At 36.3% G+C, this 19,174-nt stretch overlaps 1 protein-coding gene across 1 annotated transcript in view; it reads left to right on the top strand.

Moving 5' to 3' along the window:
* Nucleotides 1-890: 890 nt before the first annotated feature.
* The window catches only part of Pam (peptidylglycine alpha-amidating monooxygenase), a gene marked incomplete at its 5' end in the record, with an annotated part of 154,625 nt that continues 136,341 nt past the window's right edge, over nucleotides 891-19,174 (top strand). Inside the window, 1 exon segment of the mRNA XM_013512971.1 lies at nucleotides 891-1,011. Coding sequence (XP_013368425.1) covers nucleotides 891-1,011 — 121 coding nt within the window.

Raw genomic sequence — 19,174 nt, 5'->3', positions numbered from 1 at the left:
GCTGCCTGAGAGTCCTTAACCTGCCTGATATCTATCCCCTGTAAAAAAAAAAAAAAAAAGGAGGGGGTGGTGATGGTGGGAGAGATAAAACCCTCGCTGTGTCGTAGCCCAGCTTGCTGCCTAGGCTCTGGTTTTCAGAACTTCAATTAGAAGTTGTGATTTCCAGTACTAATCGCTTCCTCTTGGGGACATATTTCAGAAACTATCATATAGCTTTTTAGACTTGGATGCCCGGCTGTTAATAAGAGCTTGAAGGCTAGAACAAGCCAGATAGATCGGCGGTGGAGAAGCTGATCATGGGCTGTAATCGCTCGCTAGGAAACCCAGGGCTGTGCACACACGCCTCGTAATTACCGTATGAAATATTTATGCACTTGTACATTTGTAATTCACAACACAGTCTTTTATTTCCTCCTCGGCTCCCTCTGCCTCCTAGCAAGACGATGCTGAGTTTTTGTTTCCAACTGGTAACACTGAACATTCATCCAATAGCTACCAGAAGTGGTTCTGAGTTGTGGTTAAGATTTCTCTCATTAGAAAATTGGTGGATAATTAGAAAATGTGGGTCATAGTGTTAATTTCTGATGTATTAATACTATATATTAACTAGAAACAAACAGGTATTTTGCCAGTACTTGCCAATATTTTGTTGGATTGAGGTTTCAAGTAGCCTGCTTTGTTGCTTTGGCTGTCTTCTTTACAAATTGGGCATATGTTGATCGTGGACTGTAAAATATAATTCTGAGTTATAATGAAGAGGATTAGTCATTACAGCTTTAGGGTTTGCATTTGGGTCTGTATCAGTAATCTTTAATCTTAAGGCCATATAATTCTTTTTTGTTTCCCCTCTCATTTTGTTCATGAATGTTGAAATTGTCTTCTCTTTTAAGGCTTAAAGAAACTACTAGATCATTTTCCAATGAATGTGTTGGTACCACCAGACCAGTAATCCGCATTGATTCGTCAGATTTCGCATTGGATATTCACATGCCTGGGGTTACACCTAAACAGGTGAGAGCCATTCTGTATTTCACTCTTCACTTATTCTGTGCACAGTCTATAATTAAAGCAAGGAAACTATATTTACAAGTGTGGTGACACTTCTTTTAAAGTAGGCGTTTGCTCCAAGACACCTCAGAGAGAGCCAGAATAATTGAATATTATAGTAGAGAAAACCTTTCAAAGTAAATCTTTCAGTTGAGTGTAGTTTTTAAATTTTTACTCCTATAAAAATTTTTACTCCTTTATTTGTGGTTTGAAACGGAACCTTGGACATTTACCTATTTGGATTCTCCAAAGAATAATGTCCTCTGTAATACAGCCTGTAAGTATGCACTAAAATATGAAATGTTATTCTAATAAAAGGAAATGATATTGAGCAGCTGCACCTACGAGATAACTTTGTTTGTGTACTCTTCTATAGCAGCACAAGTTGAGAAATAAAGCTTGCTTACTGCCAAGAATTTGAAATACAAAATATTCCACACTCTTAGAAGTTAGGAAAAGTGTTCATACAAGTGGCCGGTTGTTTTCTTTAGCCTGATTTGCATGTTACAAGAGATGTGTTTCAGAGAAATGATGTACAGCTCGTAGAAAAGTGTTTTGTGGAACATTTGGGATAGAACTAAGTTGTTGCTAGGGCTTCCTCGATTTTAGGTACATATACATAAGAAGCTCAAACCCACTGTGGTCATAGGTGCAAGGTTTTTTCATTAAGCATACACAGGCCAGAATTAATTACGTTTTGTGGCCAGGCAGTGCAGGGATTTATGTGCGTCATTAGAAGATAGCCCTCTTCTTTTGAAGGGCTGCAGAGACAGGGAAAGACTTAGCTGTTGTAGAGCTGCAGTGGCTGATGACTCATTGTTGCAGATAACATTCAATTTTCCTCTTTTAGTACTGGAAAAATAAAGGGATTTTACTTATTAGAGGAAAATCTTTTCAAAATTGGCATGCAGAAACTGTAGAAACTATACTTGGGCCTTTTCTTTTTCAGAGGGTAAGAATAGGCATTCATTTATTTGCAGACTTGGGTATGATCTAATTGTCTCTAAGGAACTACTTTACTGCTGTAAATGCGACCCTCAGTCTCTCTGCATCCCCCAGTGACCGTGCAGGTGACTTTTATGTGCATTCTGTTGTGATGATCCTGGCCTTTAATTTCATAAGCTCCTCACTTAGTATTTAGTCCTCAAAGTGTCTGATGGGATTAAGACAAGGGGAGATGAGCCTCACTTACGGAGGCTCACTTGTGGGCCTCTTTATGTCTCTTCACTTTCAAAAGTGATCTTTCCCCTGTTTTTGTTTAACCTTAGTTCTATACTTTTTCTTTGAAAATACTCACTCATTGCTCTTTGAGCAGTCATCTCTAACAAGAATATCATTGTTTTAGTCAAATAGTTATTATTGTTATTTGTTCTTATTCTACTTATCATTGTTATTTAAGAGATAATGTTTACATTATTTAACAGCAGTAATAATAATAACCAACAGTTGGGTCAATAATCTTAGAAAAAGTCGCTAGAAGAATGTATTATTAAAACAGAGGAAGGCTCCATTTCATAAAACAAAATATGTATTCATTTTTTAATCCTATAATTATCAAAATAACTCTCTGTGAAAAGAACTCATTTAAATGACCGCTCTTTATTCTGTACTATCTGTATTCAGCTGCCCTGTGTGCAGTGGTTGCCTTCCCAGCAAGGAGCTAGTTTCCTCCTTGCTCCTTCTTTGAAACCAAATGGTTCCAAGAATTTGAAATACAAAATATTTGGCGCTGTCTACACAGGCTACAGAAATGAGCAAATGGATTGAGATTAGCAAAACCACTGCATCTCACCTCCCCTTCCACAGTGGTTGGTTTAGAAAAAGTGTGTGACTCGGACAGGTCCAATCAAATCTTAAGACTTTTGCCGGGAAGTTTTCTGTTGTGTGTGACCTACAACAGTGCTGGCGAACCTATAGCACCCGTGCTGCAGCTGGCATGCAGAGCCCTCTGTTGGCACATGAGTCAAGTGTATGAATTGTCTTTTTTAAACTAAAACCTCAATATTCAGGTCTAATTGCAGTGTTGGCACTTTGTGATAAATAAGGGGGTTTTATTTAGTTAGGGCACTTAGTCTCTAAAAGATTGAGTGTCACTGATCTAGGTTCTGCCAAATTCATGGCTGAACCATGCTGAGAATAAAACTAGTAGAATGGACAGTGATACAGTGGGAATAAGATCATAAGTTCTTGGTGACATCACTATTCGTGGAATTTTTAGTTACTTTAGGTTTTCTTTTTTTAGTAAGATTGAGGTAGGTTTTGCCTTACTTCATCTAAAACTGTCTCACTGGGTAACCAATTCAGTTGCCCCATCCATTGAGTTAAGAGCTGGTTGTCAAATAGTTCTTCCATGTTTCCTCAACATGCCTGGTTGACTGAGCATGTGCTGTGAGTGCTTGACTTGCTCTGACTGATGTACAGATCGCACATCTTGTAAGTTTTCATGACAGATGATCAACACCCTATTGAATATGCCAGGAAAGATGGACCCAGGCAGCTCCCAGAAAGTCTTCCAAAGGTTGCTTGCTAGGTGACGTAGACACAGAGCTATGACTTTATAAGTACTTTTGGTGAACATATTCTGTTCTTAAAATCCAGGTTTAACAGAGATCTTTAAGAGGAAAGAAGATAAAAAGGCAGGCAAAAAAATAAAGAAAAATGTATTGAAAGAAACAAACAATGAAAGAGAAGTAAGAAAAGTTGACCAAAACACCAACAATGTCCAAGAAAATAACATGATCAAAAAACAGAGTGGAAAAACTCCAGGAATAACTGGAATATAAAGAAGAGAATCCTTTTTTAAAAATCATAAAAGGAAAAAGAGGAAGAAAGAGAGAGCATACTGTACAAAAGACACTGAAGGGTTAGTTTTTCTTTTAATGATAGAGGCTCAGTAAGAGCTACAAAATTTAAAGAGAGGATAAATGGAAGAGGAAGCACTTGAGCTGGTAGTTCTGCCTTACTAGTTTGGTTGAAGAAATATATCCACTCAGCATGTTTTCTTTATAGAGTATGTCTTTGGATGATAATGAAATTCACACCATTAAATCTGCTGTAAATCCTTCCCTTGGAAGATGAGATTATTAAGTAAGCATGAGTAGGAAAACAGGAGCTAGAGAATACAACTAAAGAGAATCCTACACAACATTGGTGGCACAACTAATTTGCATATAGAATACATGATTAGATTAGTGTCTCATGAAAGGATAAGCAGTTATGTTAGGCCTAAAAATCATACCATATTCTACCGTATCACAGGATTTAAAAATGGGCAATGAAATTGTTCCTGTTAAGCTGGATCCAGTAGGTCATGGGAAATTTAGCTTATTGTCTATTACGATACAAGAAGCATTTAGATGTTTTAAGACTTTAGCGTTCTTCACATACTCAACATTAGATATTGACAAAAAGGATGTTGCCTAGTGAAAGAGTTGTGCTTAGCATATGCAAGGTTCTGCGTTCAATTCACAGCACTGTAAATCCAATATGGTAGGACACAGTGTGATAAGATATGATATGACACCATATAATATGATACAATACATTGCTGATAATAGATAAATAATAGAGGAAAAGACTTTTTAGTGAAGAGTTCCTGGAACCCATAGTTTCATACTGACCAAATACTACAAAGAAGACAGTTGAATGAATAAAAAATAAGGAAGTTTAACAGAGATATTTTTTGAAACAGCTTCCTTAAAAGGAAGGTGAGGGCTGGTGGGGGTGCAACTACTGCTTGTATAATTCTGTCCTGCACAAGGTCAAGGGCTCAAATTCTGAAAGTCTCTACCTCCAGCACTGAGAATCATAATATTAGGAATACGAATACGTAAGATATAAACTTTCTGGTATTAAAAACAGACCTTGCTGTATAAACATTTACATAGTATGTTACCTTTATCCCTTTATGAGAATGACAGTAGAAAGACCTACAGCATCAGTTTTATAATTCAACTAAGTTCAATTGCTTCTGGCTTGAATATTGCAAAATAAATGCTCATTCTCTTTCATAAGTTTGTCAGTGTTACTCAGTGTTTTTGCAGGATTTGGGGGTTCCGCGTGAAGAGTAGGCGACTTGTAAATACTCTCACATGGAGTAAAGTAAGGACCTGGTGTGTGGCCGCCCTGGCTTCAAATGTGGCAGAACCCGAAAGTGGTGGTGTCTGGAGATAACCCCCTTAGCACTTCCGTTTCCTCATTTGATTCCCTCACTCACCTGGGACCCTTTTGCCACCACCAACTTTCACATCAACAGAACAGTTTGATAAACTGCCATTTCATTCATGGTTATAGTAAAGTTCTGTCATCCATCTGGTGAGTTATCTATCCTATGGGGATTTGATTTTACGATACAGTGAGTGAAGGCATAATTACAGTGATTTTATATAAAGGTTATTGTCTAAATCTGAGTCATATCCAAGGGTTAGGACATTGGCTTTGGGGCCAGGCTGACAGCATTCTTATTCTACCAGTTGCAGTGTCTACTTAGGTATGTGTCTTTACCAGCTAGTGCTGCTCCTTTTTCTGTAAGCAGGATAATAGTTTACCTAGCCAGGCTATTTTGAGGACCGAGAGAGGTGACTACAGCCCCACATTCAGTTCAGTTGCCCTGCGCGGGGTAGGCTGTCAGAAAAATGAGCCCGGGTGTGATTCTGGTTATTAATGTGCCAGAGGAGTGTGTGTGAGCCTTAGAATGAAACTGCTACCCTGTGTGCCTTCAGTCATGACTTCGTGGAGAAGGGAGACATCAGAAAAATAAAAAGTACGAACTTGGACAAGCGAAACCCGGGTGAAGTGAATGGAAAAGTAATTCTTTCAGGATATTTATTCTTAAATAGGCATTTCCATTGAAATTGGTCCTGTGATAAGAGTTACTGGATGCTAATGACGGATTTTTTTTCAAAAGGTGTTCATACATTTTTATATTACTTGGAAGAAAAGTTTGCAAAAGAAGGTAGCAAAATTCTGTGAGACTGTTTTTATATGTGTATGTTATTTTAAAACAGCCTGCTGTTTCTTCCATGTCTGCTCTCCTGAGGGCTTTACATATTGACCTTGTTTTTAAAAATCACTTTTCTAACACAAGTTCTTTCGAATCCTAGGTTTACATCACTTTCTATTTATGCGCCTTCCACTTAGGTCTTCTGCATGCTTGGCTTAAGGACTTACAAGTACAAATTAATTTGTAAAACATTATTTAACCAAATTAAATATTTTCTTTAAGACTAGTATCTGAAAACTTTGCAATAATTAAATTCCTTTCAATGAAGATGTTTTAGGTTATCATTAGTCATTTCTTCTCTTGTATTGGGAGTGGTTTGAGAACTACAGTGGGTTACACCTTCCCTTCTCTGAGCTTCTTGCAAAGTATTGTCTCCTTCAGTATTTGTCTTCTAAAGAGTCATAGATTATGGTTTGAGATAAAATAAACATCCTTCCTTTGGGTTTCTGACCACAAATATCTGTCTCCAGGAGACAGAACAATTCAGAATTTAAAGAGCACACCAGATACTGAGCAACAGGATAAAAAACCTGAAATTAGGATTAATTTTTAAGAACACTGATAAAAGTATGTAGCCACTGATGGAAAACAGAATGAATAAAAAAGTACCCCTGTGAAATTTTCTCAAATTTTTCTGCTGTTCTTCTATTTTGCCTCAGTAAGCAATTGTTAAACTTGTTTACTAACATTATTCATTTCTTGCCTCTATCATGCACAGATAATCACGGAATAACACTCCAGCTTTCACGGGTTTTTCTTTCTGTGCCCTTTAAGGATTCAGCTTTAAAATATCAAGATGTAATCAGTGCATTATGTGTAAGCACCGGTCGCTCAAAATACATGTTTTATCTAAGGTCCAGTGCAGAATTGTTTATCTTAGTTCAGAAAGCTGATTAGACTTTTTCATTTAAAGACAGAGTTAAACAGGAAGTGTAGGGTTGTCTAGTTTTGATGCCATTATAACATGTTGAATATTTTTATTTTAAAATTTAATCATTATGGAAAAAAGACATACATATATCTAGTCAGTGTTAAAAATTCCAGGCGAAACAGCAAGGATCCCATGAGAATGAAGCCTTCCTGGAACTATTTTAGTTCTTTGTGGTTTAGGATTTCCTGATCTCCTCTAGTTATTAGTATATGATTTTTGAAATTAAAATTGAAGTGTTCTTTTGGATGTACAAATAAAAGAAGGGAGACATCCTACAGTCCGATTTTCTCAGATTCCTGTCACAGGCTAACTTGACTTTTAATTTAAGCCTCAAAGCAGAAGGAGAGAAGAGTAATCTGTGGACACTAGCAATCTTTTGAGCACCATCTGGTAGGTTGTCTGTTGGACTTGCTTCAGGAGAATGCACCCACACTTTCTAACGCTACTGTGTGTTTGCTGGGAGCCATTTAAGGAGGATTCCCCAGCTATCCCAGGAGGCTGTGGATCTCCACACCATCCCTGTGGTCAGAAGCCACATTCCATCCTCTTTTCCTAGTCCTCTGACCTGTCAGTCATGACAGCTCCCGCTCTCTTCTAGTTAAATCTGTTCACTGAAACAGACGTAGCAAATGAAAGTTGGTTTTTGATCCACGTCCATTTGATTGGGAGGAGCTGCCTGGAAAGTGATAAGAATTTCGAGACACATCTGGGCAGGGTGGGGCAGTGTGCACTGACGCATGACCGCTCCATGTGAGTGGAAGACAGAAGAGTTGGCTGCAGCGGGCTGCTCGCCGCCCGCCCTGCGCAAGTGCATTTGTGTTGTCAGAACAGACAGGCGGTGGGTGAGGATTGATTACATCAAGTCATTGTCTTAAAATGAACGTGAGTCATAGCTTTAAGCTTTTTCTTTTTCTTCTATTCTTATTTCTCCCTCTTTAGAAAAAAAGGAAGAGGGTAACTTTGCTGTTGAAGGAAGAAAAAGGACAAATGCCCTAATTCTGGACTCATATTATTTGGACAGACTTGGTCACTATGTATTAAATCTTAAGGTTTGCAAACAAAAAAAAGTCACAAAAGACGTTAAAATGCTGTATCCTTCCCCAAATTTAGGAAGTAATACTATGAACATTTCAACCTTGGCAAAAATAATACTGAATAAAATTCAGTGTGTGTTAGAAGGGACAGTCACCAAGCTCTTGTTTTGATTGCTTAGCTATCTCACATTGTTTTTGTTTGTTTGTTTCTATTTTGACAAGTCAGTATTTGAGTATTAAAGATGCTACATATCAAATCTCAAATTATATTTTTTTGCATATTCACCCCATCAGCAAAGCATAATTATATGAATTAAGTAAAACACAAAAATGTTACATGGCTGTTGTAAACTACAAATTAAAAGGGTATGTAGTTTTTTGCTAATTATTTAAATTTAAGTTATGATGCTTCATCTTTTACTGAAACCTATTTCGTGTCTGCTTAGTGAAAACATGATTGAGAATAAACTAAATATGTCACCTCTCTGGGTTCAAAACTGCCCATATGAGTAGGCACTGACCATTTTCCTTCATTAAAAATGAGAAACAGAAGATAGGCTTTATTTTTAATTACTTTTAGTATTGTGAATTAACATGTTTAAGAGAATATTCAAAAAGTAGCTATGGTATAAGAAGCTCCATTATGATGACCTGTTTTCTCAATAAGATTTATGGTTCTTTTGCTTATTGTAAATTTCTTAATGGAGAAAACATTTTTGAGTGCTTATATGTTACACAATTGTATGGAGCACTTTACATTGTCTCATTAATTCTCATATAAACTGTGTTCAAGGTCTTATTATCTCCATTTTTCACAGAAGAAATTGAGACCCAAGGAGATTAATAACCTGTCCGTAGTCAAATAGCCAGTAATTGGAAAAACAAAGAATTAAAATAAAGCCAGTAATTGGAAAAACAAGGATTTAAAACAGATTACTTGAATCTTTGACTCAAGTTCATTTCGTAATTCTGTCCTGCCGATCTGTTAACAGCCGGTGTATAGAGACATGTAGTAATTATTAATAATTACCATTTAATAAAAATGGAATATCAAAAATTAAAAGCACCAAAACTGTTTCTGTTAAGCATATAAAATAAAAATGAGATGTATAATCAAAGGGTTATTACCATCTATAGATTTACATGTACATATAAATTTTTAATTGTACTTTTGTTATACAAATATATATATACATACATATGGCTGTCTTTTGTTAAAGAAAATGCAGATTACTTGTTCCATTCTAAAACTTCGAATAACATAACCTTTCTTATGTCTTGTCACGCTCTTGCAGAAAGAAATGCTGCTAATCTGAATTCTGCTAAGATATTTCTGATCACTTGACTCTTGAAAGAACACCTAATGAGCAGCCTAGTTTAGCTTATTGCAACACAATTTTCTCATTATTCCTGTCTATATCTAAACCAGAGATTAACAAATTATTCCCTAACACATTATTTTCAGTTTGTGAGCCATATAATCTCTCTTTCAACTGTGGTAGTTAGGAAGAGCTATGGATAATATGTAAATGAATAGCTTGGCAATACTACAATAAAAAATTCTATGTACCAAAACAGGCAGCCAGCTCATGGGTTGTAGTTTCTAAATCCTCAGTCGAGACAGTTGCATGTGCCATTTAGGCTAATAAATGGATTTAACCTTTGGCATCTCAGGAACATGTTTCCCAACCTGCGGAATATAAAGAATAAAAGTATCAATGCAAGTTTAACAGCAGTTTAATCGTTGTTCCTCAGTTACCTGTTCAGTTGTCATGAGTAGATGATCATAGTCTGAGTTCTCTTATTTGGGATATTGTATTTTAAACTTCTCAATCTTAATAATAGTAAATGATCTCTGGCCCTCTCGCTCCTTCTCTCTCTCGCTCTTTTTTCCTCCCTAACTCTCCCCCTACCCACCATAAAAAAAACATGCCAGCAGATCCTCCTGGTCTACCTTTTAATGACTTCCATAATCTGGCCTCTTCCCACCACAGTCATCTTTTCCACTCTGACCCGGGCACTGTGCTCCTTCCTGAATTATTATGGTAGCCTTCCTCCAGCCTTGTATCTGTGCATCCATAAAGTGTGCTCCAAACACCAGTCATGGGGATCCTCATAAAACCAAAGTCAGGTCACATCACCCTTCTGCCAAAACCTTTCAAGAGTTTTCTGCACCACTATCATTTAAAGCCAAGGACTTTGTAATGACCTCGAAAGCCTTTCATTTTTTCTTGAAGTCTTTTCTCACTCTTGTCTCTTACCTGTTGTGTCTAAGTCAAGTTAAAGATAAACAACGCCACTTCTAGCAAACTGATAAGGGCACATGTGAATCAGTAATAGCTGTTGTCATAGGGAAAAGAATCCAGCATGCACTGAAGTCAGCTTCAATTAGTGCAGAACTAACTGGGCCTTTTAAAGGGAGAACTAGAGATCGAAGGGAATGGAAGCAAGTGGGGCAATGAGTAGAGTAAGGGAAATAAAAAATTACAAAAGACTAGTTATGTTTGCTAGATGGCAATTATCAAAGTTCTGATCTGTTACCCTGGAGAGTAGCAGACAGAAGGTTTATTTTTTCAGACATTGGCTTGAACACACAGCAAATTTGTTTAGCAGCCTTGAGTTTTTTCAAGCAAGTATTTTAAGGAGGGCTGGGGTCACCTTAGGGGTGTGGCATTCATCTGACATATTAGTGTCCTGTTGAAGTCTTTAGCAGAGAGGAAGGCTGAGGAACCTGGCTAGAATTTGGTTAAAGAAGGTGCCTCTGTGGTGGCAATGCCTGCAATCTCAGTACTCTGGGAGACTGAGGCAGGAAGATCACCAAGTTGGACTCCCAACCTGAGCAGCATAGTGACTTATCAACACCTTGTCTCCAAAAAAATAATTTATAGAGGTGTAGGGTCTTAGGATGTAGTTCAGTGTGGAGGCCTAGGTTCAATCTTGGTACAGATTTCAGAAAAAAATCTTTTCCTTTTATAATTTTTGTTTAAAAGACTAGTAGTTATTAAATGTACAATTTAAAAAGAGAACAGTTATATGCCTTAGGCACCCAAAGCCATCACTGTCAAACATGTGAAATAAAAATTCAGATTGAAGTTGGGTAAAATACAATTATGAAGGGACATATGGCATATTAAATATATCCCAAAAAGCAGGTTTATAAAGTATTGAATATTTCAATCACCAAAATAACTTTAGGATTATATATAGTAACTATGATTTAATACATCTTCATGTTGACAAAATTTATATTTTAAGACAGTTTACACTCTTAATATGTATGGAACATTTAATTTAAAAATCATATAGCTGAACTTTAAGATACTTTAGCTGACTACACTACTCAGAGTTTTTAGAACCTTGTCCTCCAATAATAATTGAATAAAACTAGAAACAGACCATGAAAGACTGTGATGGAAAACCTTACTACTTAGAAATTAAGGACCAGTCTTCCAAAGAGTGTCTGACACAAAGAGGAAATCAAAGAGTGAAGTTGTAGATAGTTTGGAGGGTCGTGATAAGGAAAATACTTGCCAATAAAATCCATAAGTTCTAGCTATTGTAATATTCAAGACAATTGATAACCTGCATTTTTATATAATGAAAACTATAATTATATAATATTCAACTTAAAAAATTATAAGTCAATAGATCAGTAAAAAAGAATTAGTAAAAAAAGGCTGGAAAAAAAGAAATAGATTAAAAATAAACAGGAAAGCATGTCTTTGAAACATTCTTTAAAACGGAAAATTCATGGCAAGCCTACCTAAGGGGTTAAAAAATGCCCACAGGGAACATTATTAAGAATTACAAATAATATCAAAAGAATTTTAGACACTTTTATATGCAATTCTTTGTCAGTAAATTTTATTATCCTGAGGAAATGAATGATTTCCTAGAAAACTTTTAGTAGCTGCCTTGATCAAAAATGATACTTTACAAAAACACTAAACAAGACCATTGACTAGAGAAAAGACTGGAAAACTTTAATTTACATGTTACACTTTTAAAACTAAAAATCATTTAACAAACAACAGACCAAAAATAATTGAAAACACATATGAAAGAAAAATGGTTAATACACCATCTATAGAAAGAGGTCCTACAAAATACAATATTAAGAAGATAAGCAACTCCAAAGAAAAAATAAGTAGAAAATATTAATGATAAATGAACTGAATGATAAAATTCAACCCTATTAATAAGTAGGCATTAAAATTGAGGGGAAAATGTTATCTTCTTTAACTTGTTAATTGGACAAAAATTCTAAAGAGCTATGATGGACAGTCTCATTCATTGTTGTGAGACAGATGTTTAGTAATGTCATCCAGAATTATCTTTTAAAATAAAAGTACTTGATCTTAAAGTTGTGGGAGATCATTCTATAGAATGTTATGCACTTAAGGAAAGCTGAGCTAGGTATACATCTTTCACCCTAGGATTATCCTTATGTAGCAACAGAGGCAAACTTCAGAGTGGTAGGTGATCCTATCCTACTAAAAATCACAAAATTCTAATATATGTATATTTGGCTGATATGTGTATTTGGCTAGATGTTTTTCTACAGGCACTGAGGAGGTTAAGAAGAGGCATATCCAACCTGTAAACCCTGGTTCCCTTGGAGAGGTGACAGTGGAGAGAGATGACAGTAGATTTCTTTTTGTATTTATCTAAGTTATTTTATCACTAAAATCATCATCTGTTATTTTGTAATTGTAAAATATTAATGAAGAAACAATATCATCAACACAAAGAATACAGCTAGTTTTGTGCATTTCTGATATACTCCCTTAATGTTTCAGAAATCTCTAGAGGGGTTTTCCATACAGTGCCTCTAATTGATACATTTTTAGTTCCTAGTCTTCTGCTTTGCAGCAGTGCTATTAAGAGAGCCTGATTAATTAAAGAATCTAGGAAATTTGGTACACGGTTAGAAACAAATAGAGCCAGATTTGCAGGGGGTCATTCTTCTATTATAGTCCATCTAAAGATATTTGTGGAAGGCAGCCATGCGTATCTTTCCACATTAGCAAGAGAAGTGATTCTCTTTGCACTTCTTAGCCACCAGAAAAATCCTCTTTGTTTCACTTATTTTGAGATTTATGTAGTCTGAATTAATATTTCAATAACCCTATTCAAGAAAAGCACTTGCAACCATTCCACATGAGTGTTGCATTCTTTAAGCAAAAGTGCAGAACACACTCTTTCAAGGCACCGCTTGCCTTTCACAGATAATGTATTGTATTTAATCATGTACAAAGGGACAAATCTGATGTATACATTAGAGGAAAAGCTGTGTCTTCACAGTCAAAAGTCATCCCACCCAACGAACCGCAGAGCATTTTTGCAGAAGAAGGTATATAAAAATAGTGAGTACATTTCTGTTCTACAATGTGTCATATTCCCACCCTCAGCTAATCCAGTATTAATTGAAAAAATTTTCCATGGCAACATTGATTTACAAAAGGCAAATGATGTTTCTCCACGATTGGAGTATTTCCTTTTATAGATTTCAGATGTACATGCAGTTAACACTTTAAGAATCTTATTTAATAATTATATATGTAATTTGATTATGATTAAATATAATTTGGAGATACCTAAAAAGCTCAACAAACTCTTCACAAAAACTGATAGGAAATTAAATACAAGCAGAAAAATACCAGTAAAATATTGCAACCTTCATTAAAAGGCTTTTATAGAGATAGAAATTATTTCATGTAGTAAACTGTACTGAATTGTGATGAAATCATTTACTTCCAACTGAGTGGTCATTTTGCTATGAAAATATACATTCTGTTTGCCTTACTATTCTACATTGGACAATACCAGTTATAATACTTTGGACATGTTAAAGTATTAATTTTATCTTCTTAATATATTTCTCAGAGATGCTACAGCAGTATTCACAGCTAGTTTACTGTTACAGTAATACCTGTGCTGTTCAGACTATGAAGGTAGACAGTAGATAGACAAAAGAAGGCAAATTGACAGCCTGAGTAAACGCAGTATTAAAGAGGTGACTGTCATGGGGTTAGAAAAGTTTAGGAGTTAACAAATAGTACCTGTATTGTTTTCTCTGCAGTCCTATTCCCTCCATAATACAAGATGGAGGACATGGTGCTCAGGGGTGAGAAAATTAAGTTCCTGCCCTAAATAGCTTAGAATTGAGAGCAAAAAATTTATCTTACTCAACATGAATTCTTGGACTCTGCCAGAGGTAAATACTGTTCTATCTTCCACCTATCATTTATTTAATCAGCACAGTAAGCTTGGGTCTGGAAACCTAGGGGTGTTGGGTATAAGGGGACTTCAAGTCTGTCAATCAGTTATGGCAGGAGTGAGTTGAAATAAATAAGCTATTTCATAAATTGCTGGCCACAGTATTCCCTTTGCACTTTGGTTTGTGATGACCTGAAAAACCTTCTACAACAGCCAATGAGATTTGAAGCGTCACTGAAGCAAATAAAAGCCAAATCTAGCAGTGTTTTAATGCTTTCACGTCTGCTACTGCTTGAAAATGCCAGTTTTATTGGGAGATTGTGTTTCACTTATTTCCTCACTTTTCTCTTGCTCAACATGTATTCCCCAAGATCCAAACATGTCAAGTGTCAAAAAAAAAACCTTACAAATATATGAATCCAAGGTAGTTTCCTTTACTTGTAAAATAAACTCTCCAGAACATACTTATTGTAGTTGAGAATTTTATAGAGAGTGGATACTTGCAGATCTGTGACTGGTTGAACTATGTATGTTCTTATGAAGGACAATATTAATGAATGAATGAATTAAAATTATTTGTCTTTTCATTATGGTCATCTATATCTATATATTATACTTTATTGGCAACTAGGCATATATATATGTATATATATGTATATGTGTATATATATATATACACATATATATATGTGTATACACATATATCAGTCTGCCAGACTACTTCTCATCCCCCTCTACAGGTTTTTATCAAATAATGTTTTCTTATCATTATGCTCATTTTAAATATTTAGCTGTCAGTCACTGCAACGCATCTAACCTCTAGTGAACTGCAGGGAAAACAGTGACCTTGCTAACTATCATTATTTATAATAGTACTTCTTTTGGGGAAAAGGGAAGCAGTCAAGATGGTTCGAATATTCATCACACCAGGTACACATCTCCACTGAGATAGCCTTATCTCTATTTTCCTTGAGATGTACTGTTTAATACACTGTTAAGAGCATGTTTCTCAGAGCTGGATGTGCTGGTGCACACCTGTAATCCCAGCACCCAAAAGGCTGAGGCAGAAAGATCATAATTTGAAGGCTAGTGCAGCTTATATAGTAAGTTTGAGGGCAGCTTGGACATAGTGAGACCCCCTTCCCCAAATAAAAGATAGAATATGTTTCTTATACATATTCTCATCATAAAGTAATAACTATGTAAGGTAATGCATTCATTAATTAGTTAGATGTAACTACTATTCCAGAACATATATGTATTTCAAGCCAACATGTTGTCCATGGTAAATACATACAATTTTATTTGCCAATTTAAATAATTTAAGTTTCTTTAGAGAAAATTTTGTCTATCGTGTTACTTGTTATATCCCTGGATGTAAAAAAATGCTTAGTGCTCAGTAGGGATTAGTTGAATATTTTTGTAAATTAAAAGGAGTTCTCTTCATACCGAGAATATCTCCTGCTTCTCCCTCCACCCCCAAACATAACTGGTGTTTCTGTGTGAACCGTGGAGTGTAAACTACACATCCCCCAGTGCTATGCTCTTCATATCCAAGAAATATTACATGTTTTATTTCAATTGCTACTTAGCGCTGTACTTTTGAAAGACTTTTTCCTCCCTGTTTACCAGCATATTGAGATATAATCACTTCAAAATAAAAATTCACAAATCTTAAACACACAGTTTGAACAAATTTTTACAGTTGGGTCACTGCCACCATGGCGTGACAAGGGACATTCCATCACCCAGAGTTCCCGTTTGCCTCATGCCCTGCATTCATTCTTAACTGTCCTCTGTAACCCTTGTCAACTGCTAATCTCTCTGTCACTGCTGTTTGGCTTTATCTCCATTTATGTTATGTACAAATGTAATGACAGGTATATACAGTCTTTTGTATCTGTCTCTTTTTACTTAGCATAATACTTCGTGATTCATCTATGACATTGGATTTATCAGTAGTTTTTTCCTTTTTTATGTCAAATAGTGCTTCTGGAGGAGACTGGATTCTAACTCGGGCAGTCTGACTCCAGAATCTCTGCTTTTATTCATGAAATTAGTATATTTTTCAGCCAATGGTAATTTTTGTAATAGTCCCAGGTAATGTTATTCTCCTACTCAAGACTTTTCAGTGACCCTCTCATTCTGGCCAGTACACCCCCTACTCTATAATCTGCGTTCAATTTCTCTGCAGTGTAGCCTCCACCTATGCCACCTTTCAAAAATCCCTACTTGTTCTTTCCTGAATCCCCCGTGTCCTGCAGTACTTAGCCCATTTATTATTCCTACAAGTAGATGTGTTTAAACTTTGTGATGTTTCTTCTGCTTGCTTACCTTTCTACCCTGTATTGTCACCTGTTGAAATCATACCCTATTCATTGTTACTGAATGTGTGTTTCTTCCCTACAAACCTACCTCACTCCTTCAGACCCACATAATTTGCACCACTCTAATAGATTATTATATTGTTGCTTACTAATTAATTTCAAACTCATGGCCTGTGAGCCCAGTAAATGCATCTTATTCATCTCTATGCATATTTTTGTCAGGGTATGTTCATACTGAACAAAGAAACCTCACAATCTATATTTAAAAGAAGCCAGTGCCTTCCTACTTGCCCGCAGAAAACCTATTATATGCACAGTATTTCATATTGTGTCTTGCCCAAGAAAGTTACTTAGTGAATATTTGCTGATTATTAGATCTCCCTAGAATCTGTAGCTGTTTATTCAGCTCGTAGGTACATACAAGAAAACAAATTGGTTGATGATCTATGGATGAGGGCAGTAAAGATGGTCTCTCTGATTAGGACTTTATTCCTAGTTACTTACAAAGTACTTGACACTTAGTAGACATTGCCAGATAATTTGTTAAAAATAGATATTTATTAGTTGCCTTCTTTGGTCATGACCCAGAGCCTATTAGCAAATACAGATTGATTAGATGGTTTGACTTCAAATAATACATAGTTTAGTAAATACCTCATTTCTTTGGTTAAAATGTTGGAAACACGTTAGACTCTTCACCTTCTCAATGGTCTGAACTTTAAGGATCTGCAATGTTTTTCATATCTTCCTTGAAATGTCATAAAATTGGTCCCTTTTCCTCTCTGTTTCAGCTACACTAATTTCTTTTGGTCTCTTGTATTTACTCTATTCTCTCTCAAGAGTCTTGGTTCATGCTCTGTTCTTGCTGTAATCACTGTTCTCCCACTGCTTTCTGTTTTCTTTATTTTATTTTTGAGACAGGGTCTTGTTACCTAGGATGGTCACAAAGCCCTTGACTTACATGATCCACCCCCACCCTCAGCCTCCCAACAGGCCATCCCTGTTTACCTTTCTAGTCTTCTGGTATTTCAGATCCTAGCCCTAGTCACTTTCTCAGAGAAGCTTTTCCTAGCCACCTCCTGTTTCCTCTGTCTCTCCTGTTTTCCCCTCTGAGGGCTTGCTGTTGTCATAGTACATGGTCTCTTTTTAAGAGCAACTTTCATAATTCATTTTACATTTTTTTTATTTTAAAGAGAGTAGTAAATGAGAAACAAAGAAATAGAACAGCAGCAGCATACCAGTAAACAAATCAAAGCAAGAACATTCAAAGTGATACAGAGTCTCAAGACAAAATGATACGAATCAACAGTGGCTGTTACATTACATATCGTTGTCCTCAACTACATTGCTCAGATTACCAGATGTAAGAATGAAAGATTGCTCAAACCATTATAGGGAATAAGAAAATAATTCTTCAGTAAAACAGTAGAGATAATACAGAGTTTCACTAGACAAGATGATAGGAGTTCACCACTGTAATTCCATTGCATATTATTGCCTTCAAATCAGTTGCTCATACCACCAGACATTGTTTAATTATTTAATTCATGCCTCTATTGCCCGAGCAGACTACAGACTATGAGGACAGGAAACACATTTGGTTTCACTCATACATTGTGTGTGGTAATAGTAGAGTTGGTATACATTTCTGGGATAGAAAGACATATGGGCGAATGAAGGGGCAAGTTTCCATCACTTTTACCCTGTTAAAGACTTAACCCAGTTTGGTAGTGTTACAGTTTGGATCTTGAGTGTGTTGAAGGTTTGGTCCTCTGATGATGGTATCCTTGGGAGGTAGGAGGAGGTGGAAGATGGGACGTAGTGGGAGAGACTTATGTCACTGGGCATGCTCTTGAAGTGAACATTGGCACTTCATCCCCTTACCTTTCTTTGCTTCCTGACACCATGAGAACAGTCTCCATTGCCATGTGTTCCTGCCACGATGTACTGTGCTGCTGCAGGGCCAAACCAATATAGCTAAGCAACCATAGACTGAAGCCTCTGAAACTGTAAACCAAAATAACCTTTTTCTCCTTATAAGTTGATTATCTCAGGCATTTTGTTACCTTGACAGAAAACTGACTAAAACAGATGACAACACCTCCTGGTCTGTTTCCAGGAGCAATTTTCATTGTTCCATCTCACTTATACCAGGGTTGTCTTCCTAAAGGAACATGTGCATAATTTTATCCCCCACACCATGTTCACTCACCATGGACTGCCATCACGTCTACACACATCTAAATTTTAATTTGAATCAAATCAAAATTCTGTTATCTAATTAGAAACCATTCACAATTCAAATCTAAATTCCCTCCATCTCCCAGGCCTCTTGTTGTTTTGTTTTGTTTTGTTTTGTTTTATTTTGTTTTGTTTTCCAGTACCAGGAATTGAACTCACGACCTTGCGCTTGCCAGGCAGGCACTGTGCCGCTGAGCTAAATCCCCAGCCCCTCCCAGGCCTCTTGTTATCTGGCTTTTTTCAGTCTGTCCCACTTCCATGTTCAGAGCTTTCTAAAAGTAATTTCTGTGCCTACATTAATCCACTTAACCATACTGTGTCTTCCTCCACCAAACTTCCACCTCAGGATTTTCTTTAAACTAATTTTTCCAGG

Source organism: Chinchilla lanigera, unplaced genomic scaffold (genome assembly GCF_000276665.1).
Source record: "Chinchilla lanigera isolate Chin_1 unplaced genomic scaffold, ChiLan1.0 scaffold00017, whole genome shotgun sequence".
In the NCBI taxonomy this organism is placed as follows: domain Eukaryota; kingdom Metazoa; phylum Chordata; class Mammalia; order Rodentia; family Chinchillidae; genus Chinchilla; species Chinchilla lanigera.
This window is presented reverse-complemented; position numbering and strand designations above follow the sequence as displayed.